We start from the raw sequence: 27960 nt of genomic DNA on the forward strand, positions 1-27960 counted from the left end.
GCTCCATGTTTCTTGCGTGGTCAGTGATTTGTCTCCTTCAGGAGGTTCTGCCATGCCGGTGCCAGCGATCCTGGTGTAGGAACATCCAGGTATGTAGTACCTTCAGCTGCTTCTTCAGGTAAAATAACGTTAACAGCGCAAAGCAGCTGTTGGCTGGTTGGCTTGTTTTGGCACAAACCTCGGGTAACTCAGAAGATAAATGGAAGCAACGATGAGAGCTAGAGAACAAGAATCTCAGTGGGCATACCTGCAGCTACAAAAGGATGACTGTAAATTTTGGTCTAAGTTCTTTTCTTGTTGCCTTTGGTTATGCTCAGTTATATTGAATTTAGTCTTTGCTCCTCGTTGCTGGACAACATGAAATCTTTCCAGAAGGAGAAAGTCACCTTCGTGCCGTGGCTGCTTCTTGGGTGGGTCTTCAGCTCCTCAGTGTCTTTAGTTGGAGAAGTGGTTAAAAGGATGTCAGTCTGCTCCTGGGATGTTCTTTGGAAGTTCAGTCAGGAGGGTTTTCTTTCCAAAGCAACACTGCTTTACAGAGCCTTTGTTATCAAGAAAAAGGACCTTGAGTTGATGTTTCTCATGACTCTGTAGTTACTGTGGAAAACTGGCTTGGGGGATTGGTGTCCTAATAAAACAAGATGCTTATGGGCTTCTTCAAAGTCCACCACCATGAGGGGAGGACCTGTGATATCTGCATTAATCCTTGAGTAGGAGCTGGTGCCTGTTCAGCAGTTTGCTGTTCTAGGTAAGCCCGTGGGAAGAATTGCTAGATTGTGAAAGCAAGACAGTGCTACCCCCTTACCGGTCTTGTTTCTGTTGGTGAACCAGAATGTTTATAGATGGAGAGAGGTAATTTTAAATGACAGATTTAATTAAGCAACAAAGTTGTTTTTCTTACCAGGTTGTGGGTTTCCATGGGTGCTTGTATGGTAAACGCCTGGCATCATCCATGGAAGGGTGTCTGATAGTTGCTGGAGGCAGAGCTGGGAAGCTGAAGCCCGTGGTTCTCAGCCAAGCCTGCTGCCAGTTCGCTTTCCTGGTGACCCAGCAGCATCCCCCATGAAAGAAAAGTCTTTCAGCTCCTCTTGCACTTCGAGACTCAGAGCAGACTTCTCCGGGCTGCATGTTTCTGTACCTGTCCTTCTGGCGCAGCAGCGATGAAGGTACACATCGGTGCTCTGCCTGGTGTGAAGGGAATTCACCTTCACACACACAGACCGAATCACGCAGAGCTGGGGCTCCTCATCTACAGTCCTTGTTAACGAGGTATGATCACCCTGCCCGCTTCCGTGATGCGTTTTAGGCAGTTTCACTTTACTTTGGGAAGGAAAACCACCTAAAGGTAGTTGATGTCTGCTGAGAGTTCAGCTGCAAGTCTCCTCCTTGCTCTGGTAAATAATGCATTCCACTCGGCACAAACATACACAGCGGGGACGATGGCAGTGCGTGGCTCCGGGAGCTGGCGGAGCGTGTGTCACTGCAGGCTGCGCGGGGACTTTCATGTGTTGGCTGCTGTCAAGGTGCTAACTGGGCTCCTGCGGCAACGCTGATGGAACAAGAAAGTCAACAGGCACCGTCTAAAGCAGCTTATTGCAGCTGCTGGCCAGGTGATCGGGCTGGCTGTCAGCAGGGATCCTGCCGGGTTTCAACAGAAACGGGAAGAGAAATCCTTTCTAGTTACCTGTTAGCAAAAGTTTTTTTACCAAACGAGTCCCACGTTTCCCAATTACACACTTCTACAGAGAGTAGTATAACGCTAATTATACAACAGGCCCACGTCTTTGGTATCTGAACAGCTCCTGTGTCAAGCACCTCTCGATTTACTAATTTATCATATTCTGACTTATTTACTACATTCCTAAATGCTTATCTTATTTGCTGTTCTGTCTTGTCTGCACTGAGCCTATCTCTCCCAGCGCTGGGAGTTCCTGAACAGATTCCAGATGTTCTTATTTACTCAGGTACATTTCGTGACTCCTCATTAAATTAACTCTTTATTGGCTTAGGGGCCAACAGTAGCAACAGCTCTTCTTCTCCTGTCTTGTCCACCTTGGTGGCTGTTGAAGTCATGTCTCCCTTTCCACCAAGAGAAGGCAGCTGTGCAAAGGGGAACACGAGAGCCTCTGGTTGGGCTTAGAGCAGTCAAGGAAGGGTGAAACTCCGGAGGACTTGCTAGTGGAACGTATCCAAATGCTGCCACTTGCTTCAGTGCCAAAAAATTCCCATTTGCTAGCTTTAGACTTGTTGGTTTTATTTTTTCCAGTGGGGCTCCCTTGCCTGAAGCAGCCCATCTCTAGGCCATAGTACCCTGAGAAAAGCTGTTCAGCTACCATGGCTTGGACCGGAGTTGTTTATATCCTGCTTTCCCGGGCCCTGGGCTGCCTTGAGAGATAAGATCTTGTGCTTCTGCGGCGAAGGGGGTTCTGGGGAAGGGACCTTTCCTTTGCCATAAGTAAACGCCAACGTGACCTTGTTTCTTAAGCTGCAGAGCTTTGGCTTCTCGGAGCTGAATATTTGTGCAACAGAGAAATGGGTGTAGCTGCAGTGCTGCCGAGTGCTTTCCCTATTCTCTCAAAACCGATTTCTAAGCAACTGAGAGCAAAAAATTAGTGTAGCGATGGACAAGCACCATCCTTTTGCCCTGGACCCTTGGTGTGCGCAGGGTAAGGCGAGCTGGTTTGGTTCGATTTCAGGCCTTGGCACACGGAGTTATTAGAAAGCTCTTTTCTTGCAGCGAGTGTATAGCAGTGATTAACAGTCAGATTGGTGCATTTTACCAAAATCTGCCTTTCCAGCACAAAGCTGAGCTCAGAGGCGGGCTGAGAGCTCCCCATGCTGCTCTAGGAATCGTGACATCCTGTCTAGACCCCACGGGTGATCTGTCTTCTGTAAGGCACCAAGCAACACAACAAAAGGCTTTGGGAGGATCTGAGCAGAGCAGAAATAAAGCTTTCCTGTGCTGAAGATAATTGTGCACTGAACTGGCCAGGGAGTGAGAGCTACACAGCTACTCTGGGAGGTAACGGTTGGTCATCTGTTGGCTTTCTAGTCTGTGAGCAGAAAATGCAGCTATTTCCACCTGGAGAGTAAACGAGTGCCAAAGAGCCAGAGGATTAAGTGCTGAGTACAATTTCCAAAGGTACCTTGTGTCTGTCCAAATGTAATTGCGTGTTGTGAGCGGGTACAAAATGGCCTAGAAAAAGAAAATAAAAATCAGGGTTTTTTTTTTTATATTTCCTTTTGAGTTTCCCTTTTCCTCTTGGGTGGGGAGAGATGTATTTTGCTTTCTTATAGAGATGTATGCTTAGATATGCTGGTGGGAGACAGAGATTTGGCTCCCACTGCGCTGGCTGTGGTCCAGCATGAGTGATATTTGTTATCTAGGATGTCAGTAAAGTAGCAGCGAAGAGAGATGCTGCTGACTCAGTTGTACTGTGACTTATTAACCAAGTTCTGACTCAGCCTGCAAAATTCAGGGTTGTTTTCTTTTTTTTTAGATTAACCCCTACTGGACAAGGCTGAAGATGACGCATTTTTCCGACAGTGTTGTGAGGAACCTTGCAGGGTGGCTGCCTGCGTTCCCCATGGGTATGGGTGGTGGTACAGAGACGCTAACATGGATTTAATGCTCCCAGTAGCTCTTGGTAACCTGGGAGGAGAACAGGGAGAGGGTTTTGCCTGTATTCTTCTGCCCTGGCTGCTGCATATAAGTTCAGTCTTGAGGACCGAGTCTGATCTAGCTAGAGAAGCCTGGTTTTGAAGAGCTGCCTTGATGAGGCGAGATGTGCCAAACAGCTGATTAGCGGGCACAGCGGCAATCCCTTGCCTGCCAGCCTTTTGCTGTGTGCCTTCTGTCCTCTGAAGCCGATTTCTCCCTCCGCCTTTGCTTTGCCAAGTGCTCATAACGGCGTCGGGCTGCGTGCTGCCAGCACCGCTGCCTTGGGAACTCGGCTGCTCCCACACAGCCAGCGCTGAGTAACGGGGCTCCTGCCGCTCTTAATGGAGGAGGAATTTTTGGTTTGTGATACTGAGACCGCTGGGCTTGACGGGCGATGAAGGGTCTGTGAAAGGGGGACTAAGAAAAGCACGTTTCTTGTCGCCAGGCTAAAACATACTGTGTGGGGTCTGCATTGCCACGGGAGATCTCTCAGGAGCTCATGGGCTGAAAGAGGTTGATAATTGCAGATTTCGCTTAATAGAGAAAGGAAAATGTATCCCACGCCTCCTACTCTCAGTGACGTTGTCCTGGGCCAACACCTTGCACCCATTAAGGAGAGCACAAAGCAAATGGGCAGGGGGTTTCCACAGCTCCGAATAAGGAGCCACAGCTGGACTCCTGGTCTTCTGGGACTTCCTTGGGAGAGAGGGGCTTTGTTGGGGAGTGACCCAGGGCAAGAACCTGCCTGTTCTTGCTGCCCTCTCCCTGCTTGTGCCTCTCTAGTTCCTTTGGTTGCCCACTCTGGGTTTCACATGCTGGTTCTTTGCAGCTGGTGGTTGCTGGTGCTGAGACAGGAGTCCTGGGGCGGCTTGAGCATGTTCCAACAGTGGGCTGGAGCTCAGGCTGCTTCTCCTCTCCCATAAGATCTCAGAGTGGCAGCAGCCCTGGGGTGGGGAGGAAGTGCTGGACCCAGGTTGACCTTTGAAGAGCACCAGATTTCTCCACTTAACTGCAGAGAGCCTGGGAGCTACTGCCCCGAGTACATGTTGCACTGTGAGCTCTGCCAGGTTTCCTGCAGAAACAGGGCAGGGTCTGGAGATGCTCCACCCTCAGGGCCAGTCACTTCCCCTCCATCAGCTCCCTCTGGGGCCCTGCAGATGTGGTAACTTCACTTGTCAAATTTCTATCCAGCTCTGATCTGAGCCTGTGGTGCGTTCTTTGACGTACAAGGCAACTTCTTCCTCATCCTGGGCACGGCAGCTTCTGCTTGCCGGCCACGTGCCACTGAAGGACAAGGCCGTGTCTGCAGTCATGCTTCCAGGTGGTCATGAAGATGCTGAGCTGCACAGCCTGACCCAAGAAGGAGCTCTCCCACAAAGGAGAGGGGTCCACAGAGAGGTAAGATCAACATCCCAGGGTGGTGCTTTCTCACACGCAGCAATGCGTTTCACACGTGCACGCTAACCCTCGCGAGTGCGCACACCCACGCAGAGCCTACCCGCATCGAGCAGCCACAGGCTGTGGGGGTGTTTCGAAGTGTTTATGACTCAAGCTCGAGAACACATTGTTAAAGCAAGGCTCTGCATTTTGTTGTTGTTCCTGACTTTCCAGTGAAATGGGCAGAGACGTGCAGAGCGAGCGCTTGTCCTACCTGCTGAGAGCATAAAGGGAACAAAAGCTGCCACAAAACCCTACAGCCGAGAGAAATGCCTTTGTAATTTTAGAAAAGGAACGGCTGTGGAAATGCAATGTTGTACGAATGAGTGCTCCTCAGCGGTGGGGCAAACCTAATGCTTCAGCCATGCCTGCGGGACAAGGCTAGTCTGCAATTTGAAATACAAGGGACATGACTCTCGCTGTGTGCTGTGAAAGGCAGAAAGTAAACTGGGACCAGAAGCTGAGAGGCACAAGCAGGCAGCTGAGGTTACCTGGCAGAGGAAAAGCAAGCGCTCTGCTCCCCAGGGTGTGCAGGAGCAGGCTGGGTCCTCGGTGAAAAGCGGTGTCAGTGCTTTTTCCATGGCGTGGGCTGCGGAGGGGTCCAAGGAGGGAGGAGGAGGCTGTGGAGGAGGCTAATCGCTGAGCGAGGGAAAGGCACTTGGAATGCTGCTTTTTGGGATTGTGCTTGTGTTTTTGGAAGCTGCTCCCTAGTACTATTACAATGAAGGTCTGTCATCCCTCGAGATTCAGCAAGCGATCTCCAGCCCAAACAGGCTGGGGAACCAGCAGATTGCCCCCTCACTCCACAAGAGATGAAGGCAAGTAGGAATTTGAAGCGATTCCTGACTTGATTTCCTGGTTACCCAGATGTCGATGTGAACATACAGTCTGTCCCTCAGAACATACAGTCTGTCCCTCAGCCCAGCCCCTCACACAGCTGCCTCCGTGCCAAGCATTCATCCCTCCTTACTCTGCTCCTCTGCAGAACTCTTACTGGAGGAGTTCACAGCCTTTTATAGACATGTCCAGACCAGGCCTGTTGCCTGGGATGGCCGTCTGCCCCGAGTGAGCAGAGGACCCTTCTGCATCTTTCCAGAAAGGGCTGCATATTTTTTGGGTGCAGGACAGCAAAAAATGTGCCTGCCTCATGCTGTGCTGCGCTGGAGCTGCTCAATGCTTGGGAAAGCTGAAACATGGTGTAGACCAGGAACCCGAGATGCTGACAAGTGATGAGCATGATCTGAGGCAGCCTGTGCTGAGATGGGAGGTCAGCCCCGGTCCCCAGACACCTGCGACCCCACCACTGGTGACCCTGTCCCACCAGAAATGGTCTCTAGCAAAGGTCTGCTCGTAGGAGAGCCAAGCTGCTGCCAAGGCCGTGGGCTGCTTCAGCCAAGTGGAAAGCCGAGCCCAGACAGGCTTCCTGCTTTCTATGCGGTCTCAGCCTGTGTTCTGCCGTATGCTCCTGGTCCTGCACGACGCAGAGGTGTATCCTGTTAGACAGCAAGTTCATTTCGGGGCTGGAAGGAAGTCAGTGCTGTAGGTTGCCTCTGGGAACCTGCCAGATACTTGAGGCTTGGTACGGTATTTACTGAAGCTAACCACATCCAAATAAAATAGAGGCTTTGCCATCAGCCCTTTTCCTGCACGCTGAAACGTTCCTTGTGCTTTCCCTGTTGATCTAGAGAAATCCCTTGGGCTCTGGCCTTTGCAGTCTCTCTCCTCCGATTGCCTCCATCACAGTCACTTTAAGCCTGATGCAATTTGTACTTTTTAATATTAAAGAATTTGAACCACTGGATTGTGGCTCAATAGAATACGAAAGAATAACGTTGGACCAGCTCAGCAGATAGCTCTGTATCTGGCATTAGATACGTATCTCATTTACATTAGCAGCCTGTGATCTCATGCAAACATGCCTCTGAGGAGAATCAAGGTGAAACACTAGGGATGTGGCCCTGGTGACAAGACAAGCCCAAGATGAGCAAATGAGCCAGATGCCCGCTGATCAGCTATTGCCCTGGGGCTTTGGCTGGTGGAGGAGAGGATGTAGGCTGGTGGGCTGGAGTGAGGGGAGAGGCTGTTGGCATGTTCAGCTCCTCAGGGTGGCTGTGCAAGAGAACTTGAAGGTTTATGAAGAACGTGAAACTCTGCTGAGCAGCATCTCACAAGCCAGGCTGCTGCCCGAGGGCAGGTTGTGAGCAGGTAACACTGTGCCCTGACCCACCAAGACTACCAGCAGAAGGGGAAGAACCCTACAGCAACCCAACTGCCATGTCCACCCTGCTTGTGGGTATCAGTGGAGTGATGTCCAGCCAAAGGACAGGTACGTGTGTCGTGAGTGGGTCCTTGAGGGGTTATGACATGACTCCGAGTTTAAATAGGCCTTGGAGAACCCAGTGGATGGGCCAAGCGGCAGCTGGAGGTGAGCTGTCAGCCAGAGGTGCATATCATTTCTCAGGTGGGCTTGTTCCCTGGTGTCTTGGCTGCAGGAGAAGCCAGGACTGCCGCTTTGGAGAAAGGTTTGCTATGCTGTCGGGGGCATTCCCTACCAGATGACAGGCAATGCCATCGGGTTTTTCCTCCAGATCTTCCTGTTGGATGTTGCACAGGTGAGTGGCCACATGAGATGGCGTTATCTGCAATGGGTTTTAGCGTAAGCTCAGCAGAATGGGCCAAGGGTGAAATTTGGTGGGTGGCCAAAGCCCTTGGAAATGCTCATCAGAATTAGGCATTCAAACGGGATCAAAATCACATGATGCAAATATTGTTGGTGGGCATGCAGGAGATGTTTCCGGGTCATTTCAACGCTTGGAGTGGTCTCCAGGGGATGCAGATGAAACGTTGGCTGGAGTGAGCTGCATCGTGCTGACTGCTCACAGCTTTTCGCCAGGACTTCTTTCCCTTTCCAGCTGTGGTTTCCATTTCCCCCCAGATGGAGCCATTCCATGCCTCTTTGATCATTTTCCTTGGAAGAGCCTGGGATGCGGTTACTGACCCAGCTATTGGCTTCCTAGTCAGCAAGAGCCCGAGAAGAAAATACGGCAAGTTGGTCCCCTGGTGAGTGTCTGGGCTGGAAGCTCAGGATGGTCTTTGCTGGGCGTAAATTCCTTCAGTGCAAGGAGGTAGCTGGGATGCCTCACTGGGTGTTTAATGTGACTGTGGCTTTCGGAGAATTACAAAAACTTAACATCAGAAGGACACTAAAGAGAACATAACTTGCAGTGGGGTCCATATGTCATTGCAATGGAAGAGGAGAAGAGGAGGTATGTACTGCAAACTTGCACACTTACTCTTTGCCTGGGGCCTCGTGTCTGCAAGGCCACAAGGTTCAGTGCTCTGAGAGTCCTGTGTGGTGGCACAGAGGGAGTTTGGTAGCCAGCTGTGCCAGCAACTCTCCACCGGGCTCTAACCACAGGCAGATCATGCGTGTAGAGGGTTACTGCTGCCTCCAGAGTTCTGCGGCAGGGGAAGGACCTGGAGTAGTTAAGCAAGAGAATAAGAAACGTTTGACAACTTGGACATTACTTTTTCTCTTAACCCTTGTGTTTAGGATTAACACCCCGCCCCAGCCTGACTGATGGGCACTCACTTGAGCAAAGCTGCTTCTTCTCCCAGTTCTTGATCTTGCAGTAGCTGAGCTGTGGTTTGGAAGCTGGGGAAGAGGTTGCGCTACGTAGCTCAGCTTGTGCAATGAGAATTGTGACCTCCTTATCTGAGGGTCGCATCTGACCAGCTCTGCTTCCTTCCCAGGATTGCGTGCTCCATGCCATTTGGGGTGCTCTGCTACTGCATGATGTGGTCCACCCTCTCGGATGCCACCCCCACCTCCCTGAAATTCCTGTGGTACCTGTTCATGTACAGCTTCTTCCAGACCTGCATTACTGTAAGGAACACGGTGCCTGGGGCTGGCTGTCTTATACATCATCCTGTACTGCAAGGAACAGGGACATGGTCAGCTGGGGAGTCCCAGCTTCTCCAGGAAGGGACTTGGAGCAGAGCCTGGGAGAGCTCTAGCTGGGGGGCAGCAAGAGATGCAGGATGGTGCAGACCACCCCTGCAGGGATAGCGAGGTGGAGCGGTGGGTGCATTTTAATCTGGGATTCAGCTGGGCTGCCTGTGTATGGTGATGTGAACTTCTCCATCACTGGTTTGTGGGAACAGAGCAAATCTCAGAAGAAGAGGGTGAAAACCCACCTGTGTGCAGGGGTGGCACAGAAGGGATGAGGGATGTCATGACCGGCAAACCAGGGAAGCAGCAGCCAGAGCTGTGTTTGAACTGTGCTCTCCCTAGTGCCACCACGTGCCGTACTCTTCCCTGACAATGTTCCTGGGAGGAACCCAAAGAGACCGTGACTCAGCCACTGCCTACAGTAAGTGTCTGCGCCCCTTCAGCCCCCGGCTGCCTGTGTTCCTGGGAGACTCTCCCCAGAGGAGAGGTGAATAAGTTCCTCTGGCTCTGATCAGGCTACAGAGTTGGATGGGATAAAGCAGGGATGAAACCAGTCATCTTCTGCAAAGAATTTACCCACAGAAACATTTCTTAGATCTGTATCATCCTTAGGGGACTCAGAACTCAGATTTATTGGTTCCAATCATTAGAGCATTTACCGCTGGAGCTAAGGGGAAAAAAAATAAGAGCAGGTAGAAATATCAGGTCTCTTCCTCTGAGGCAGCTCTGGATGTTGGTGCCTCCAACTACATTCCCAAAGCTGGTTTCTTACCTGAGGGATGTGTCCCATCAGCCAGGGAGTGGGACTGAGGTTTCTCTCTCGGTCATCCTGGCAGGAATGGGGATGGAGGTGTTCAGCACGCTCCTTGGGTCAGGAATCCAGGGGCAGATAGTGGGCAGTTACCATGCCCACATGATGAATGGCTGTTACGTGCCGAACGAGACCCTGCCCAACACCACCACCAGCCTCACAGACTCTCTGGAGAACACGGTAAGGGCTGGCCCGCCTGCACCCTGTTCCTCCATTAAACTCTGGGGCAGGTGCCGCTGGCTGTGCTGCCGGCTCTGTGCGTGGTACCCACGTTGTCACTGTGCACTGTCTCTCATTTTCCAGCGTAGGGCCTATGTATTTGCATCCCTGGTCCTGGGCTCAATCTATTGCCTGTCCTGTCTGATTCTCATCTTTGGAGTCAGGGAGCAGCCTGGTAAGATCCATTTAGATGCAATTTGGAGGGTGCCCAGTGGCGGCAGATGGTGAGGGTGGGGTTGCAGAGGAAGGTGCGAGGCAGAGGGAGCTGGGCAGCTATATGGGGCATTGCTCTCCGGGTGTGGGGCTCAGAAACACACACGTACTTGGATGCTAAGACCCTCCTTAGTTTGGGCTGGCAGCATCTTGCTCCTCCATGGGCCTGGGACAGGGTCTGCAGCTCACCGCTTCACACTGAGCGGGTCTCACCAGCACGCAGCCTGCAGAGCTACACAGGCCAGCCCGAGTGCCCAGCGTAAAGACGTGAAAACCTGCCTGTAGCTGTTGCCTCTGCACTGAGACATCAGACTCCAATAGCTCCTCATGCTGAGCTGTATCCCAGACACAGCAGCACAATCCCCCTGCGCCTCCCACCCCATGGCATTTGTTCTGGCATCTCCCGTGCCAGCCCTGCTGTCTCTCCTCTCAGGGCCCCTCAGTCCCCTGGGGAAGGTTGAGCTGTCCTTTGCCAGCTGCCTGAGGATGGTCGTGGGACACAAGCCCTACACCCAGCTGCTGTGTGGCTTCCTCTTTGCATCCCTGGCCTTCCAGGTGCGAGACCTGCCACGGTAGGAGGAGAACTTGGTGGATGAGATGTCCAGGCAAGTTATTCAGACAGTGAACTCGGGACCCCCAGCCATGAACACCTCCGCATTGCTTTCCCAGATCACACAGGGGATCTTTGCCTTCTTCTGTACTCATGCTGCGGGGCTGGCTGGGAAGTTCCAACACTTAGTGCTTATCATGTTGGTAAGTGAGCCCCAGGCAGACCTTCCTGGTGCAGAAGTGATCCCTGGGTCACCCCAGCCCTTGAGCACGGGCAGCTCAGCCCATGTGCTTTGCTTCTGCCCATCAGCAAGGATGTCACCCAGGTAGAGACTGGCAGTCCTGGGGGGGAATTGCTAAGACACCCTTTTGTTTCTCTCCTCAGGTCACAGCTTCCGTCTGTGTTCCCTTTTGGCAGTGGTTTTTGGGGAGATTTGGAAAGAAAACAGCAGCCTCACTGGGTCTGGCGGTGAGTTTGCCCATGGTTATGGCTGTGGACTGAGAAGCCCTGTGAAGGGACAGCCTTGCCTCCAGCTGCTCGTGGTGTCTGGGGCAAAGAGCTGGCTGGTGGCTAAGGGTGGCCGTGGGCGCGCTGTCCCCTGCACTACAGATGACCAGGAGTTAAGCCAGTGGTTGATGGCAGCTCTGCACTTCCTCATGTCTGGTCGTTGCTGGTATTGGTGGCCATGGCTTTGCAGAGCTTTGCAGTAAGGTGCAGGGAGGCCGAGGGACTGTTCCCTGGGACAGTGGGGAAATGGCTTTTTGCAGCATCGCCCAACCAAGGGCTCAGTCTCTGAGATTCCTATGGCTGCAGATCTGGTGAGCAGCGTGTGATCAGACGCTGTACCAAGACACCAGTCTCATGCGCAGATGCAAACATCATCCTGTGGCCTCTGTCCTGCTCCAGGATCTTGCATGCTTAATGTAAGTGACCTGAGTTCTGCCGCCCAGCTCCATGCAAGGCATGGGGAGGGAAGGAAGAGCTGTGCACCACGCTTGGCACTGGCTGGGAAACAGCCTGCCCATCAGACATACATCCTGGCTGCTGCCTGGCTCTGCAGGTCAGCAAGGAAATCCCATTTGTTTTGTTTTTGTTTTTTTTTTTTTGCAGAATTGGGTCCTCAAATCCCATTGAGGATCTATCTCTAGATGCCTTCCTCACAGACATTGGGTGTAGCCATAGCAGATCCAGCTTTTGTTTAACCACTCGGCTCCATTGCCCTCCATAACCAGCCCCTCTTTACCTACAAGGAAGGTTTTGCTGCCAGTGTCAGCCTGTCCTGGGCTCCGTGCTGCAGTCACGGGGGACAGGAGTTGATGAAATGTGTGGGGAAGGGTGGAGCGTGGCCTTTGGTTGGGGCAGAGCAACCTGTCAGCAGTGGAAAGGGCCCATGTGCTTTTGTTTTTCCTCTTCCTCTCGCCACTGCAGCTGATCATCCCAGCCCTGGTAGCTGTCACCCAGGTGATGCACAACTTCCTGGCCTTCGTCTTCCTGGTGATCATGGCAGGCTGCAGCATGGCTGTGCTCTACCTTTTACCCTGGTGAGCAGAGGCAGCTCCGAGCCACTTGTCAGGTGGAGAGGAGGGGAAGGTTACATGGAAAGCACCACCCCTGATGTGCCAAGGCTGCCCGTTTGCTCAATACAGCAGATTTTTGGGCTGCAGAGGGACCCGTGAAGGTGGGACTGTGAAGGGATGTGGATGCGATCCATGGTCCTGCGGCAGCATCGTTCAGTCTGTGTTCAGGTTCAGCAGCAGGATGCGTCATTGCACAAGGCGCAGTTTTTCTTTTTTTCTGAAGCAGCTGCTGTACCCTCTGTAAGACGCTCTCTGCCCTATTTGCCCAAGGCAGAGGGCAGGCACAAAATGGTCACCAGAGTGGGGTTCTGCAAGGGGTTTCTGTCTCTCTCTGCTACTTGGGGAAGCCTGGAAGCGGCTGCAGGTGAGTTCAGCTGGCACTGGCGTGGGTGTCACTGACACCTCTGGGTGGCTGTCTGTCCCCAGGTCCATGCTGCCAGATACAGTGGATGACTTCATGCTGAGGAACCCCAGCTGCCTCAACCTGGAGGCTCTCTTCTACTCGTTTTATGTCTTCTTCAACAAGTTTGCAGGTGGCCTTGCCGTGGGGATATCAACACTGAGTTTACAGTAAGCCCCAAACTCTCCCTCCCCTATTTTGGCAGACCAGCACAGGCACTTTCCACATCTGTTTTCTAGAGTGTTGATAGGAGATGCTGGAATGAGTCACAGGGATATCCAAAAGTGTCTTTCCAACATTTACTGGGAGCAAGAGGAGCAGAAAGGAGTGGGATTTCCCCAAAATTTGGCATCTGATACCAGACTCTAGAGGAGAGCGACAGAGGTGCCTGCTGGCCTTTCTGCGGTGGCCCAGTGGGGCTGGGGGAGGGAAAACCATTCTCCTCTTTAGTTTTGCAGGTTACCATGCTGGAGACTGCACGTACAAGCCCTCCGTCATCCTCACCCTGCAGCTTCTCATGGCCCCAGTCCCAATAAGCCTGCTGTTCGTTGCCATAATCATTTTCTGCCTCCATCCCATCAATGAAGAGAGAAGAAAGCAGATGAGAATGGAGATGGAGGCAATGGGGTAAATTCCAGCTCCCTGGGTGTCTGCCTTGGTCCTAGCCCGACACAAAAATGTTGTACAAGGAAGGGACAGTGTGTGTCCAGCTGCGTCCTTGGGCTACAATCCTCTCTAGGGGTGCATTTCCCAATGGGCTTTGGGGGTATTTTGGAGGCTGCTGACTTCACACCAGATTTCATGAGTGCTTGTGTTCCTGTTAACAGGCATCAGGTACAGCACAGCAGCCGAGAACAAACCCAGGGCTGAACTGGGTGAGTTCATCGGGAAGGACATGGCTTTGCTGCGCTGTCAGGATGTGCTGCTCTCGGGGAAAATCGTCGCTTCCTGTTGTTTCCTGTTCCCTGTCCCAACGGCTTGTTTTGCATCCTGACCCTTTCCCGGCTGGCAGGCACAGGACGTGGAGGGGCTCCTGCTGCAGCCCCAGCTCTGCCATCTCACCAGAGCTGCTTTCTTCAGGGCTTGGCCTCTCCGGTCTTTTGGCAGGTCCTGACAGATCTGGGCAAGGCAGATCTGTGCTCTCTTTCTGGGGAAAGACTGCAGTGCCGGGGAGGAAGGGCCCCCACCAGACCCGGAGCAGTGCTCTCTCACACTGGGGTGCAGAGGTGTCACTTAACCCTGTGGGAAAGAATGCACAAAGAAGGCAGGAATTGTTTTCAAGAGGAAACTATTTTTGGCCAGTTTTTAGGGAAAATACTGCCGAGATGATAGTGCATGTCTTTGTGCTTCGACTGCCCTTTCAGAGTGAAAGGTTTAGAATTTCTTTGAACAAGGGTGAAGTTCAAGCCAGCGGTGTTTTAAAGCATATACAGAAACAATGACACCTGGCAGCAGGGTGGTGGAAGCCAACTCTGTCCATCTGCCCAGGCCTTGTCAGCTGAACCGCTTCTGGGAAACCAGGAGCTTCTCAGCACAGGAAGTTGCGGGAATGGGCTTTGTTTCCTCCGGTCAGGCAGCTGGGGGGTTTCTGGCAGCTTGTCCTGGTTTTCACCGGGTTGGCAGGTTACGGCAGAAGTGTCAAACGAATGTCAAGACGAGCCGAGTTGCTTTTCAGTCATAGCCCATAAATCGATCTCCCACAGCAGCATCTTGTGAGAGCTGCTCGGCACCCCCACGTCTCTCCTGGCAACAATGAGGGGGCAGCGGGGGGCAGGGGGGAGAGAGAAGAAATCAGCCATCTCATGGCTGGTAGCGCTGAGCTGCGTTCAGCCTTGTGCAGCGGCAGAGCGTGAGGCTGGTTATTTTTAGGGCTAGAGCTGCATCTGACCGTTGGTTGACCTTGCAGCTCTCCAGTCTGGTGCACACTGGCAGGATCTGAGCAAATTACTCCCCAGTTGTGCGCTGAATTAATTTTGAAGCCTTAAGTCTTGCGGTGTAACTTCGTGATCAGTGGAGGAGATTGTGTTTTAGAGCTGCATCAGGGCGCCTGCAGGACTGTCGCAGCAGTCGGAACAATTTCAGTCCAGATTCAGAATAATTTCTCCCTCTTTTTCCTCTTTTTTCTTTTTTTTTGTTGTTTTGTTTTCTGGAGTGTGAAGGATCACCTGGGATCACCTTGGGATCACCTGACTAAACCCTCAGTCCCGTGTTGGGATGCACTGCCCTCTGCCACCGCGCTGCTTTCAGCCTTGCTGCCTGCGGAGTTAAGAAAAAGCAAGTGCCTTCGAGCATTGAGGAAACGCTCTGATCACTGGGAGTTTCAAATTCTGCAGAAAGTATGAATGATGTCCAAAGGCACCCACCCCTTGGGACTGAGGAGTGGGCTTGATCTGAAGCTCCCAACCTGCGGCATGGGCTGTGAACAGGCCACGGGCCACTGCAGAGCAGGGAGGTGGTGCCTGCCAGTCCCGCTGCTGTGCCTGGGGTGTTGCTTCTGTATCTCAAATAATGCCCCATTTATTTTTTACACTATTAAATCTGAATGCTCATGCTTTTCCCTCTTGGTATTTCTTGTGAGTTTTGCCAGCAGACAATCCAAAGGGTAGGGAGCAGCTGAGGCAGAATTCACTTGTTTTCAAGCCTTTGGGCTTGAAAAGTTTAGATACCAGAATCTGACCTCGAACTTCCCTGGGTCTCGACCAGCCCTGAGCAGTTGAGGGGTGGTCAAACCTGGCTGAGCTCCTTGCCCCTGTCGAAGCACTGTTTGTTGCAGTGGCCTGGCTTGCTGGTAAAATGAGCAGGTTATGCCAGGGAGTAGAAAAAAAAAAACCACACCAAAACACCCTACCCAGGGCGAGAGCTGCAGTGCCTGGCGTGTGCCAGTGTGCCAGCACCAGCACGGCAAGGGCTCTGGCGTCGGCACACAGCGAGCAGTTATTTTTCCTTTTCAGATCCTTGTTTATCGCTGGCCCTTGTAGGGAGAGCCGGCCCAGCCCTTCACCGAAATAGCATTAATCAGGAGGGATGAGAGCACACCCCTTTTTTCTCCCGTTGTTTTTCCTCCTGACTCTGAGCCCTGCACATCTGCCCCGCTGACGGGTGCATTCGGGGAAAGTCAGGGACCACAGGCAGCATCTCTGTGTTGCAGCTTTAACATAAAAATGCTACGGCATCAAAGCAACAAAAAAACCCACCCCCTTGGTATTTCAGTATTTAAAAGATGCAAGTGAGGAATAGAAGCAATTAAAACTTGCTTCATCCCATTATGTTATTTTAGGAGTCTCCCCCTCTTGTGTCCCATTTTAATGCACTTGCTGAAAATACTGGCTTTTTATTAGTCTCTTGGCTGTCCTTGGAACTTCTCTGTTCCCTTGTGGATGCTCAAGTTCATCTCCTTGAAGTAAGGAAATAGGACGCTTTGAGGCAAAAATCCTGCGCCTGGAGTGATTCTTTTTTGACCAAAAAAAAGAAAGTAGTTGCTGCTGTTCCAGGGAAGAAAGTCCTTTTGAATGTGGGATTGTTCAAACCTGTGCGTCTTTTGTTGAATATACCCCAGTAACATGGTACTGGTGCTGACCTCCCGCAGCGCCGTGAGGAGCCATGGGAGAAGCAGTGTTAATATAGATCTATAAAACAGCACCTTACCTGGTGGCTGGCATTGCATGTGCCCCACACTCTCAATTTAGGCACGGCCTAGCCTTGGGAACTGTGGAAATTATTAAAAGTTAGGGTTAGGAATCTCGGGGTTCCGGGGGAGCCCCACTTTGGCAGCCCGGGGCCTCCACAGCGGCCTGCACTGGCCCACACACCCGGGGCCGGGCGGACTCGCTGCTGCCAGGCCCCGCGCTTCTGGGGCCTACAAATGGCGGAGAAACGGTCAAAGCCTGCAAGGACCCGAGCCCTGGGGGTTCCCCGGGAGATAAAGCGGCTGTGGGGAGGAGGGCTAGCCGAGCCACGGGGTCGCTCGCCCGGGCCCGCCGCTCCCTCACGGCGGGGGCCGCCGCGTTTCCCCGGCAACCGCGCGGTGCCAAGATGGCGGCCGGGGCCGGCCAGGAAGGAGGCTTGGGGCGGGGGGGGGGGGGGGAGCGCGGAAGATGGCGGCGGCCGGGGGCGGGGCCGCTCTAGGCGGCGGGCGGGCGGGCTCTATGGCGGCGCGGCGGCCGAGGCTGCGCACACGTGGCCCCTCCTCCCTCGGGCTGCGGGCGCTGCGGGTGCGCGAGCGGCACCGGCACCGGCACCGGCATGGGCGTGCATGTGGAGACCATCGCCCCCGGCGACGGTGAGCCGCGGCCTGCCCTTCCCTCTCCTTTTCTTTCCCCCTCCCTTCCCCACCGGACCGGTCCTGATCTCGGTTCCCGGTTCCGGTCCCGGTTCCGGTCCCGGTGGGCTGACGGTGCGTGTCTCCCCGTAGGGCGGACGTTCCCTAAGCGCGGCCAGACCTGCGTGGTGCACTACACGGGTGAGTGCCGCCCGCCGCGGGGCCTGCAGGGCGGGGCTGCCCCGCCGACACCGGGGGAGGGTCCCCCCGGCGCGGCCCGGTGACCGAGGGACGCCACGGGGGAGCGGGGTTTCTCTGTGTGTGTGTGTCCCCTTCCCCGCACCGGCAACCTGCGGGGACCCCGGGCCCGGCCCGTGTGGGCGGCCGGGCTGGGCCGCGGCGCTGCCTGGGGGAACCGGGGAGGGGGGGGGGGGGGGTCTGGCCCGCCCCCGGGGGGGCAGGAGGGGTTCTACCGGGGGTAGGGGGGTGCTGGGCCCCGGGGCGGGGGTCTAGCCGTGCCCGGGTGGGGAAGAGGGGTTCTGGCTGTGCCCTGAGGCCGTGGGGAGGCCCTGGTGAACCCATCGACGGGGGGGCTTGGCCACCCGCCTCCAGCCCTCTTTTGGGGGTGCAGCGGGAAACGGCTTGGGGGGGGGGGGCAGCCAGGGTCCCCCCCTCACGGGCCAGCGCCCAGTGGGTCCTTGGGGGTCCCAGAGCCCCTTCGCTGGGTGCTCCCGTGGGACACCGGCGTCTCCCTGGCTGGCAGTGAGACACACACCCCCCCCAGCCCCGGAGTTTTGGGGTTCGCTGTGTCGTAGCGGGGTCCCTACACCCCCGAAGCCATCCCTGCTGCCCCAGCCCCTTCTCTCTTGTTGGGGGGGGGGGGGGGGGAGACACCCGTGGGGCAGACCCAGACTCACAGCCCACCCCGGGCCAGTTTTAGGGCTTGGGCAGTGTGGGGGGCACTAGTTCCACGGTGGGGGGGACCCCAGTGCGGGTAATACCTGGTGCTTTTTGGGGTTCGGGTGTAATATTTCGATGAGGGGCTGCCCCGACAGCTGGGGAGGGTCACCGTTTGCAGGGTCTCCTCCAGCAGCCTTCTGCGAGCTTGGGCGGGGGGGGGGGAGGGAATAAACCAACCTTGGGCCCCCCAAAAATGCTTTGTGGGGTCATCCCGGGGTCTCCTCTCCCCCTCGGCTGCCTTTCGAACAGCTCCGGCTCATTGGGCTGGAAAAGAGTCGATCCGTTTGTGGCTGTTTCTGCTCATAACCGAGTCCCCTTCCCGCCCCAGCGCTTTCCGCCCTCCCCTCGCCCACGGTGGGGGGGCCCAGGGCGCCCCTCTCTGTGGAGAGATGCCCAGGAGGGCTCGGCGGGCATCCAGCCCATCTGCTTCTCCTCCGTCTCCCCCCCCATCCCAGTTCTTCCCGTTCCCTCCTCAGGAGGGAGAGGAAGCGGCTCGGTCTCCCCCGGCCGCCCCGTTTCCTCCGGTGGAAGAACAAAGGGAGGCTGGCAGGCAGTCAAGTGGCTCCCGGTGGGCCAGCCCTTGCCGCTTGCCAGCCCTGCCGGGCTCCCGGCGCCGGCTCTCCTCTCCCGCGGCGCTGCCGGAGCTCCACCGCTCTTCCCAGCTCCGATCCCCCATCTCGGCAGAGCTGCCGGTGGGTCACCGGCTTCCCGGTCTCCATGGCCTGGCCCTTCAAGCAAAGTACAGCGTGGTGGCTGGTTCCTGACGGACCCTCCCCAGCAGCGTTCATCCGCCGCACGTGGGAGCGGTTCTTTAATTTCCTTTTAATTTTTTTTTTTTTTTTCTTTTGGTTATTATTGGCTCCTTTTGGCCTTTATTCCCCCAGTTCCCCCTGCAGGCAGCTTCTGCCCCCCCCCCCCAACTCCCCGCCTCGGCAGGCAGCAGAAATCAAACACCTTCGGGCCCTGATGCCATTTTTGTTGCTGAACGCTGCCCCTGCGAGAGGCCAGAGCGGGGCTGGGCTCTCGGGAAAGCTTTGATTTCCCGGCCCCGTTACGGTGCTCGCCGAGCCCGGGGCAGCATCGGGGACTGCGGGAGGTGCTGTGCTCCGAGGGTCTTTCCAGACCCCCGTGACAGCTCTGTCCCCGCCTGCCCTTTGCTCCCGTGCGGAAACCTGCCGGCGCCGGGGAGATCCAGCCCGTGGCACACCATGGTGGGCGTGCGGCGATGCAGCTCTCGCTCCGCTGGGTTACGGGTATGGAGAGACTTGGTTAAAAAACGTTTTGGAAGACCAACCCGGTGACCCAAGGGTGGGGGAGCGTGGGGAGCCAGCTCGGTTGGCCATCCAGCATCTGCCGATGCTTCTGCCAGGACCCAAGCCTCTGTACCATGGGGCTTAGCCCCACTGAGAGCAGCCATTGTGTCCCCGGGGGTGAGGGATGGACAGACAGACAGACAGCCCCGGTGCGGGAGGGCTGTGCTGAGGAAGGAGGTGGCGAGCCGAGTATCCTCCAGGCCTCCGATTTGGAGACGCCGGTTTCTCATGCTGGGGTTGCAGAGGTGGAGGTGTGTGGGGGGAGCTGGGGGAGATTGGACCCTTTTCACCCTCCTCTGGTCCCAGTTGCCTGCTCTTTGCAGGAGGTGGTGCCTGCTGCCGGAGAGCTCACACGGTGGGGCATCTGAAACAGCCTTTGATGTGAAATCTGCTACAAAAGGGCTGTTAAAGAAACTAAATCAAGGGTAGAGTTCCTCGCTGTGTTCGGAACTGCTCGCAGCAAGTGGCGTGTGGCAGGAGGGCTGCATAGAAGCAAGTAGGTGGGAGTTGGGGGGTGTGAGTTTGGGTCCAGCAGCTGTGAGCCCCCCTGGGTCTGGCTGCTGGTGTGGGAGCCAGGGCAGAGCTGGTGGATTTGGGGATCCCGTGGTGCCCCAGAACCCTGCTGGGGCTGGGTATCATGTTCCCCAGGAGCGATCTGGGGGGTGATGAGAGCTGGTGCAAGGGGGATTCACTGTCTGAGTGTGTGGGGAGACCGCGGCCACCCTCCTGTGCTTGTGGAAGGGAAATGGGGGGCCGTGGCCGTGCTGGGGAGCACCAGGACAGGAGCAAGCCTGACTTGGCTTGGCCAAACGGCCTTGCCCGAGCAGCAAAGTTCACCCAGGTTGTGTCTTGGAGGGAGGTGGGCTGAGAGTAGATGGATGGAAATGGGGAGGGACACTGGAAAAAAACCTGGCTTTCTCTAGCAGGACAGCACAGAGAGGACCACCGTGCCTCCCCAGGACCCGTGCATGGCCGCGCAGGCTGGCCACAACCTTGGCTGCCGGCTCTTTCTGTGGTCTGCACGGCGCCTGGCCATGGCAGTGCTCTCCCCGCTGTGTCTGGGGGCTGCCACACTCCAGCAGCAGCAGCAAACGCTCTGCGGTTGCGAGATGTTTCCTATCAAGGCGTGCAACCGCCGATCGGTGGGTTATGGCAGCTCAGCGCCTTCTTCCAAAGAACCACATCCCTGGCTGTGCTGGGGTCCTCTCTCCTGCCAGACCACGGTGACTGGTGGGCAGAGCCCCCTCCTGCATCCAGCTGCGGGTGGCGATGGGCTGGGTGATGGGAAGCGCTGGTGGAGGCAGGATTTAACCTCATCTGGGCAGCCCTGTCCTGATGCAGGGGGTTGGAGCATGCCCTGGTCACTGTCTGGGTATCCCAGGGCTTTCGGGAAGGGTTTTTGATCCCGTCCCTTCCTCCGGCTGGAGCAGAGGTGCTTGTCCCAGTGCTACAGTCTCTCCCTGCCTCTCTTCGGGAAGTTGGGTCTTTGCAGGAGACCCTGGGCAATGGCTGTGCCAGGATCAGCACCCCGGGGCCAGCGGGGATGGAAGGAGCGTAGGTGAGGCTCCGTGCCCCACCGGCAAAACCCGAACCTGCAGGTTTATCTCGGGGGCTGCCCCTGCCTGCTCCAGCGCCGCTCTCCTCTGCCTCTGCCCGTCCAGGGGGGGAGCGGAGCCAAGTCGCACATTGCAGCCGGCGTCTCCCGGCTGCTGCCTGCCAAGTGTGGCAGAGACCTGGCAGAGCCACGCTGCCTGCCCCTCTGGAGCTGGGACTGCTCTCCAGAGCCCCGCTCCCCGCCCCTGCCCTGAGCTCCATCCTGTGACTGGTGCACCCCTGGTTGCAGGGCTCCGTGCTCTTCCTCCCTCTGGTTCCCCCGAGACCCCCCCAGTGTCCGTTTCGCCCAGATGAGACCTCCAAGGGTGTCAAATCTTTCACTCGGCGTGGGAAATGAGGCAGGTGGGTCTCCGTAACCCACCTCTGTGGGCTCTGCCCTCCTTGGGGGGCCAGTGTTGGCGGTGGGTGAGGGACCCAGCTGGGGGCTACGGCAAGCCAGGATGTGCTGGGGGCTGGCTGCTCCTCCTGGGGCTCTGGCGGGGCAACTGCTTTTGCCAGAGGATGCTTTGTCTCTCTAATAGCTTTAAGATCTCGTTATCTCCTTGCTCAGGGATGGCAGGGATGAGGAAATGGTTGCTTATACTTGTCCAGGGCTGGAGAAGTCTCCTGGGAGCCTCGTGGGCAGAGGAAGTGCCTGAGATGAGGATGCTGTCTCTGAAGCATCGGAGCCTCTTTGTTTTCTCCGCTGGTGTGATGTGGGGAGCGTGGCAGCCCCATGTCAGGGAGCAGAGACAAGCTCCTGTGTGTGACCTTCGCCATCCTGGGCTGGGGGAAGCCCGAGTGATCGATCCCCCTGGGCTGCTGCAACCAGCTTAGTCTCTTAATTCCCCTTTCCTGCGGCCAGGATGCTGCTGGCTCCAAAACGCTTCCCAAGGCTGGATTTGGACAGGTGAGCTCAGTGGCAGGGACAGACAGTGCCGTCTGCTCCCACATGAGGTCTGTAGCATCCCCTGTGCCACTGATGGTGCCTTTACGTTCCCCTGGCCGGGGCATTAAATGGGATGCCCTTCTGCAGGCAGCAGGTGCCCCGCAGACATCCCACAGGTCCCTGTTTGCCGTAACAAGCAGGGAGACTTGTGCTGTGTGGTGCCCTGGGGGAAGGGTGGCACACACAAGCTGTCCCGTCTGTCCTTCTGCAGCCACCCCAGCTCGTTACGATGCCTGAGGGCTCGGAGCTGAGCTCAGGGTCAGCTCGTGTCGCGGCCAAGCGGCGCTGCCAGAGCCAGCCGGCACGGCCTGCCCTGTGTTCCCGCTGCCAGCATCCCCGCCGGGTGGGAGGAAGGCCAGCGGACAGGCGCGGGGAGCGGTGCCAGACGGGGCTGGAAGCAGGTTCAGCGACAAGAGGTTTATCCTGGAAGGAGGAAACGAGAAAACTCCAGACTTACTATTCCAAAGTCCAGGGCTGCAGCCTGACCGGCTGAGCTGGTGCTGGTGCTCTGAGCTCTGGAAGGAGGAATTTTTTTTTTCCTTTCTGTGAAATTAGAAGCTTAATTCCACTCCCTGACTGAAACGGGGGGCTGCTGGTCCCCACTCCCAGCATTTTCCTGCAGCCCAGGGGTTTTGGTGCTCATTGTGCCTGCAAAGGTGATGTATTTTTTCACGTTCCCTTCTTTCTGTTCAGTGCCTCCCATCACAACTGCCCATGTCTTGTGTGCCGTTTGCTCCGGCTGCCGTCACGGTGCGAGCTGGAGCTGGGATGCCCTGACTCATCTCTTGCACAGATGCATTTTCTCTTGCCCATGAGCAGTGCCCCGGTGACGGGAAATCACTCTGCCCTGCGCGTTGCTGGATGAGTTTGGTTTTGCAACACTGTAGAGCTGTTTCCAGTCAAGGAAGCAGGTTTTGGGGCAATGAAGAAGTGAGGAGCATTTCCAGGAGGTTTTATTATCGCTTTTATTGCATGAGGCGCTGGCTCTGTTAATGTGGAGCTGGAGCTGCCTTGTAGGAGCAGCAAATCCACTGACCGGTGGATTTGCTGCTCCTATAAGGCAGCTCCAGCTCCGAGATTCCCCAAGAAGGTCAGGCAGGGAGCAAGGGAGGGGAGGAAATTCCTCCTTTGCTGGTGTTGGGGAGTTATATTTAGCCCTGGGGATATCAGCTTTGCTCGGCCCTCCTCATGCAGCGTGTGCCGAGGGAGCGAGCGCTGCCCTGGGCACGTGTGGCCAATGCTTGGTGCTGCCTCCCCCTGTTATCATTCCTGGGAACAGGAGTGATTTGGCTCAAGACCAGCAGGATGCAGCTGGCCACAGGGAGGGCTGGAGGGCCACCAGCAGCTGAGATGGGGCACCTGAACCCTGACTCTGTTTTGGGTGCCCAAGGATGGAAGCTTGTCCGTGGTGAGGAGCAGGAGGTGTGTTTGCTGGTGGGATGAGAAGTGCCATGCCTGGTCCTGCTGCCTGAAAAACATCTGGCAGCGGTGCTGTGAGGTGGGGAAGGTTCCTCCCACCTCTCTCCATCCTCTCCCCTCACCTATCCTCGGTCCCAGCCCAGAGAAGCACTTCTCTCTGGGTTGACAATCCTGCCCTGCCCCACGGCTGGATGCTCTGGGGGGTGCTGGTGGGGGGTTTCCCCCCATGCAGGGCTGCCTAGTGCAGGTGTTTCCCCGGGGGAAAGGAGGCTGAGCTGAGAAGCATCTTTGACTCAAGGCCATGTGAGCTCTCCCAGGGGTGACTGTCACCCGCTCGGGCTGCCAGGTCACAGCCTGTTTCATGCAGGCGTGAGTGGCTCTGTCCCTTTGTCACCATCGTCTCCCTCCCTCTCTCCCCAGGTATGCTGGAGGATGGGAAGAAGTTTGATTCCTCCCGCGACAGGAACAAGCCGTTCAAGTTCGTGATGGGCAAGCAGGAGGTGATCCGCGGCTGGGAGGAAGGAGTCGCTCAGGTGCCCGGTGCTTCTCCATCTCGCGGTGTCCCTCGCAGGGCTGCGCAGAGCCATGTGCCTGGGGAGCTGCAGCGTGGGCGGAAATCACTGTGTGCCGCTCCTTCTCTATTTTATTTTATTATTTTTTTTTTAATTCCCTTGTGTTTTCCGCCTCTCCGCCCCCTCGGCGCTGAGAGGTGTGGGTGTGAATATCACCTTCTGCATTGCCACCTGCCAGATGGCAGGAATGGAGCAGGGCCGGGTCCCAGTAACACCTACGGCACGTCGGTGACTCAGCGGTGACATTTCTCTACTGAGTCAGCTCCGAACGAACGCGGCGGGGAGCACTCGGGCCACCCGATCCGAGCAGAGACGGCTCCCGGGCTGCGAAGCCCACACGGAGGGAGGGTTGGTGGGCACGGAGTGGCTTCGGCTCCTGCCTCTGTGACTGCGGCCAGCTCTGTGAGCTGCTGGGGACGCAGCACGAGGGTGCCGGTGGCTTTAGGCAATGACCTGGCATTCCCCACCTTCGCTTGCGTGAAGGACATCTCAAGCCCTGCTCCTTTTCCAGCCCATGCTGCCTGCATTTCCCTCCTGGTGTTCTTCCCATTCCTCTTCTGTCCCCTCCAGTTTGGGTTGTTGCTCTTGCCCAGTGTAGGGAAAGGAGTGGGGACAGGTCTGTGTCCCTCTTGCTGTCACTCACACGGTGTTTATTCACATCTCCTGATGTCCCTGTGTTTCTTTCCCTGCCCCCAGATGAGCGTTGGTCAGCGGGCAAAGATGACCATCTCCCCAGATTACGCCTATGGCTCTACTGGCCACCCAGGGATCATCCCACCAAACGCCACTCTAATTTTTGACGTGGAGCTCATGAAATTGGAATGACCTACCCCAGCACCCTGTCCTCGGGTAAGGAGGGGCAGCTGCTGTCGGGGAGTGTTGTGGCTTGAGGGTGACAGAAGGCCTCCATCCTTTGCCTCGGGCTAGTGTGGGGAGGTGGGATGGAGGTGATGCCAGTGAGGGGGTATGAGAAGGTAGGGCGGGTTTCTGGCTGTAGGTAGAAGTTGTTCTCACCAGGAGGCTGGTGATCTGGGGATCACTGTGGTGGTACGAGCAGAGTTCTCAGCCTGGCAGAGCGGGTTCATGCCATGGAGGCATTGCGGTGCCAGCTGACCGTGCCTCGGGTTCCTTGCATTGCTTTGCTGCATGGCAGTGCTCGGCTGCCTGCTCCCCTTCTGCCTTCGTGCTGCTGGTGTGTGCGTCTGAGTGTGGGCAGGATGGGGCTGTGCTCCGGGGTCTGTGGGTCAGACAGTGCAGGCAGGATGGGGCTGTGGTCCGGGGTCTGTGGGTCTGTGTGTGGGCAGGATGGGGCTGTGCTCCGGGGTCTGTGGGTCTGTGTGTGGGCAGGATGGGGCTGTGCTCCGGGGTCTGTGGGTCGGACCATGCGGGCAGGATGGGGCTGTGCTCCGGGGTCTGTGGGTCTGTGTGTGGGCAGGATGGGGCTGTGCTCCGGGGTCTGTGGGTCTGTGTGTGGGCAGGATGGTGCTGTGCTCTGGGGTCTGTGAGTCGGACCGTGCGGGCAGGATGGGGCTGTGCTCCGGGGTCTGTGGGTCAGACAGTGCGGGCAGGATGGGGCTGTGCTCTCTGGTCTGTGGGTCAGACAGTGCAGGCAGGATGGGGCTGTGCTCCGGGGTCTGTGGGTCTGAGTGTGGGCAGGATGGTGCTGTGCTCCGGGGTCTGTGGGTCGGACCGTGCGGGCAGGATGGGGCTGTGCTCCGGGGTCTGTGGGTCGGACCGTGCGGGCAGGATGGTGCTGTGCTCCGGGGTCTGTGGGTCGGACCGTGCGGGCAGGATGGGGCTATGCTCCGGGGTCTGTGGGTCGGACCGTGCGGGCAGGATGGGGCTGTGCTCCGGGGTCTGTGGGTCGGACCGTGCGGGCAGGATGGGGCTGTGCTCCGGGGTCTGTGGGTCGGACCGTGCGGGCAGGATGGGGCTGTGCTCCGGGGTCTGTGGGTCGGACCGTGCGGGCAGGATGGGGCTGTGCTCCGGGGTCTGTGGGTCTGTGTGTGGGCAGGATGGGGCTGTGCTCCGGGGTCTGTGGGTCGGACAGTGTGGGCAGGATGGGGCTGTGCTCTGGGGTCTGTGGGTCAGACCGTGCGGGCAGGATGGGGCTGTGCTCCGGGGTCTGTGGGTCGGACCGTGCGGGCAGGATGGGGCTGTGCTCCGGGGTCTGTGGGTCGGACCGTGCGGGCAGGATGGGGCTGTGCTCCGGGGTCTGTGGGTCTGTGTGTGGGCAGGATGGGGCTGTGCTCTGGGGTCTGTGGGTCTGTGTGTGGGCAGGATGGGGCTGTGCTCCGGGGTCTGTGGGTCTGTGTGTGGGCAGGATGGGGCTGTGCTCCGGGGTCTGTGGGTCGGACCGTGCGGGCAGGATGGGGCTGTGCTCCGGGGTCTGTGGGTCTGTGTGTGGGCAGGATGGGGCTGTGCTCCGGGGTCTGTGGGTCGGACCGTGCGGGCAGGATGGGGCTGGCCTCCAGGGTCCGTGGATCCGGCAGGATGGAGCTGGGCTTGGGAGCGTGTGGGTTCTGCGGTGTGGGCAAGATGGAGCTGGGCTCCCCCTCCGTAATCGGAGCTTGATTTCTGCTTTGAGCAGAGCAGTTTGGGATGAGGCTGCCGTTCCATGAGCGTGCTCCCTCCTCTGCTGGGTCCCCTCCATCGGCGGCTTTGTCACTCTGCTTCTCCTCTCTCCTGGCAGGTTTGGCACATGGAGGAATCCAGAATCTCAGCTTCAAGAAGAGTGCACATGACTTTGTACGGAGCTTTTCCTGATAGTCCACTACACTCATTGTATAACCTTACACCTTGATTGAATGCCTTTGGTCACTAAGCTTTGCGTCTGACTCTTCCTCCTTGTATCGTGTTTTTATGTCTTTTTAAACTATACGCCGTAAACCTCAACTCTTTTTGGGTCAAGTTCTTAATCTTATTTTTGTTCCAGGTGTAGACTATGTTTTACCAGTAGCACGCAGATGGGCTGACCTTAGATAGGAATCGTTTGAACAAAAGGAAACCTGTTAGTTACTGGTTTTGGTGCAGATCTCTATGGTGTTTTCAAACCAGAAATTGCTGCTGCTGCAAAAGCCATAGCAGAGTGAGGCTGTCGAGGCTGAATGGATGCCGAGAGCAAAGTAGCGCTAGGATTGTGTGTAGGTACCCTGCCTGGAACCGGGGTGGCGAGGGAGCAGCCTGTCCTTTCCCTGCTCCCCCCGGGGAGGGCGGCAGCATCGCTGGGGGCACCGTGAGTTTGCTCCTGGGAAGAGGGGGCCGCTCTGTCGTCTCATGGCGGACTGACCGACCTTCCTTCCTTCTTTCCTCCCCTCCAGCCCGCTTTTGGATTTATGGAGATGGGTTTCCATCAGAGCTCCACCACACCCTGAAAATTCAGTAGCTTACATTGAGCTTTCTTTAAAGAAAAAAAGGAAAACGGCAGACAAACGGAAAGGTGCTGTCTACAGGGGAGGTGGCGGGGGCTGGTGGGGAGTCAGCTCAAAGGAAAAAGTCCCTGTCCCTTCTCTCCCTCCCCCTTGGAAAGGAAACATCAGACCCCTGTTGTCCCCGGTCTGAGCACACCTGACCGTTCTCTCCTGACACCTGATGCTGGTCATCGCCGCTTGTCTGGTCTCATACGATGCAAAGCTTCCCCCGCTGCTGCCCTCCCTGCCCTCTCCCTCTGCCCTGCCTAGTGATTTGGTAAGAGAAATTGCCGCCGTTCACTTCCTTCTCCACCGCATAAAGGTATCAAGTTTTATTATTGCAATAAAAACGCTTTATGCTGGCTTTTCTCAACCCTGTGTCTTGGAGGTTTTTCCCTTGCCTGTCTGTCGCTCAGCACAGTGGGGGCCGTGCCGGGCTCTGGGGGTGCTGTGGGTGCCGTGCCGGGCTCTTGGGGTGCTGTGGCAGCATAAGAGCCAGCCTCTGGCTGTGCTGGCTTGCTTTGGCGTGAAGCTCGGGTGCTTGGCCCTGGGAGCACAGAGGGATGCCTGGGGCTTGCTGGGTTCTGCGGGAAGGTGATGGTGGCCTGCTGGAATTCGTATAATTAATTACCTTACTATAACCTATTAAACGTTGCCCTCTCAGCCTCT

At 56.4% G+C, this 27960-nt stretch overlaps 2 protein-coding genes across 3 annotated transcripts; both read left to right on the forward strand.

Moving 5' to 3' along the window:
- Positions 1 to 4671: 4671 nt before the first annotated feature.
- LOC141470966 (sodium-dependent lysophosphatidylcholine symporter 1-like) lies at positions 4672 to 15374 on the forward strand. Of its 2 annotated transcripts, XM_074157305.1 has the most exons (15): positions 4672 to 5056; positions 7588 to 7707; positions 8031 to 8155; positions 8849 to 8981; positions 9390 to 9468; positions 9884 to 10038; positions 10162 to 10252; positions 10724 to 10845; positions 10960 to 11043; positions 11225 to 11308; positions 12269 to 12381; positions 12844 to 12987; positions 13268 to 13444; positions 13645 to 13692; positions 14970 to 15374. In XM_074157305.1, exons 1-14 carry the CDS (start codon positions 4970 to 4972, stop codon positions 13685 to 13687), a joined length of 1557 nt encoding a protein of 518 aa, XP_074013406.1. In that variant the 5' UTR covers positions 4672 to 4969; the 3' UTR covers positions 13688 to 13692; positions 14970 to 15374. The 2 variants fall into 2 exon arrangements, with proteins under 2 accessions (XP_074013406.1, XP_074013405.1); XM_074157304.1 differs by having other exon boundaries at positions 4970 to 5056; positions 9884 to 10252; positions 14970 to 15366.
- Positions 15375 to 16988: 1614 nt separating this feature from the next.
- FKBP1A (FKBP prolyl isomerase 1A) lies at positions 16989 to 27960 on the forward strand. Its single transcript, XM_074156986.1, has 5 exons — positions 16989 to 17096; positions 17229 to 17276; positions 23730 to 23842; positions 24578 to 24730; positions 26574 to 27960. The coding sequence occupies exons 1-4, from the start codon at positions 17060 to 17062 to the stop codon at positions 24704 to 24706; spliced, it is 327 nt and encodes a 108-aa protein (XP_074013087.1). The 5' UTR covers positions 16989 to 17059; the 3' UTR covers positions 24707 to 24730; positions 26574 to 27960.

Source organism: Numenius arquata, chromosome 12 (assembly GCF_964106895.1).
Source record: "Numenius arquata chromosome 12, bNumArq3.hap1.1, whole genome shotgun sequence".
NCBI lineage: Eukaryota > Metazoa > Chordata > Aves > Charadriiformes > Scolopacidae > Numenius > Numenius arquata.

Coding starts and splice junctions, on each gene's coding strand:
- LOC141470966 (XM_074157304.1), top strand. CDS start 4,970: ATGCTTCCAGGTGGTCATGAAGATGCTGAGCTGCACAGCCTGACCCAA. Junction 10,253..10,723: donor TGGAGTCAGGGAGCAGCCTG/GTAAGATCCATT, acceptor CTCTCCTCTCAG/GGCCCCTCAGTCCCCTGGGG. Junction 11,044..11,224: donor ACTTAGTGCTTATCATGTTG/GTAAGTGAGCCC, acceptor TTCTCTCCTCAG/GTCACAGCTTCCGTCTGTGT.
- FKBP1A (XM_074156986.1), top strand. CDS start 17,060: ATGGGCGTGCATGTGGAGACCATCGCCCCCGGCGACG. Junction 17,097..17,228: donor GACCATCGCCCCCGGCGACG/GTGAGCCGCGGC, acceptor GTCTCCCCGTAG/GGCGGACGTTCCCTAAGCGC. Junction 23,843..24,577: donor GGGAGGAAGGAGTCGCTCAG/GTGCCCGGTGCT, acceptor CCCTGCCCCCAG/ATGAGCGTTGGTCAGCGGGC.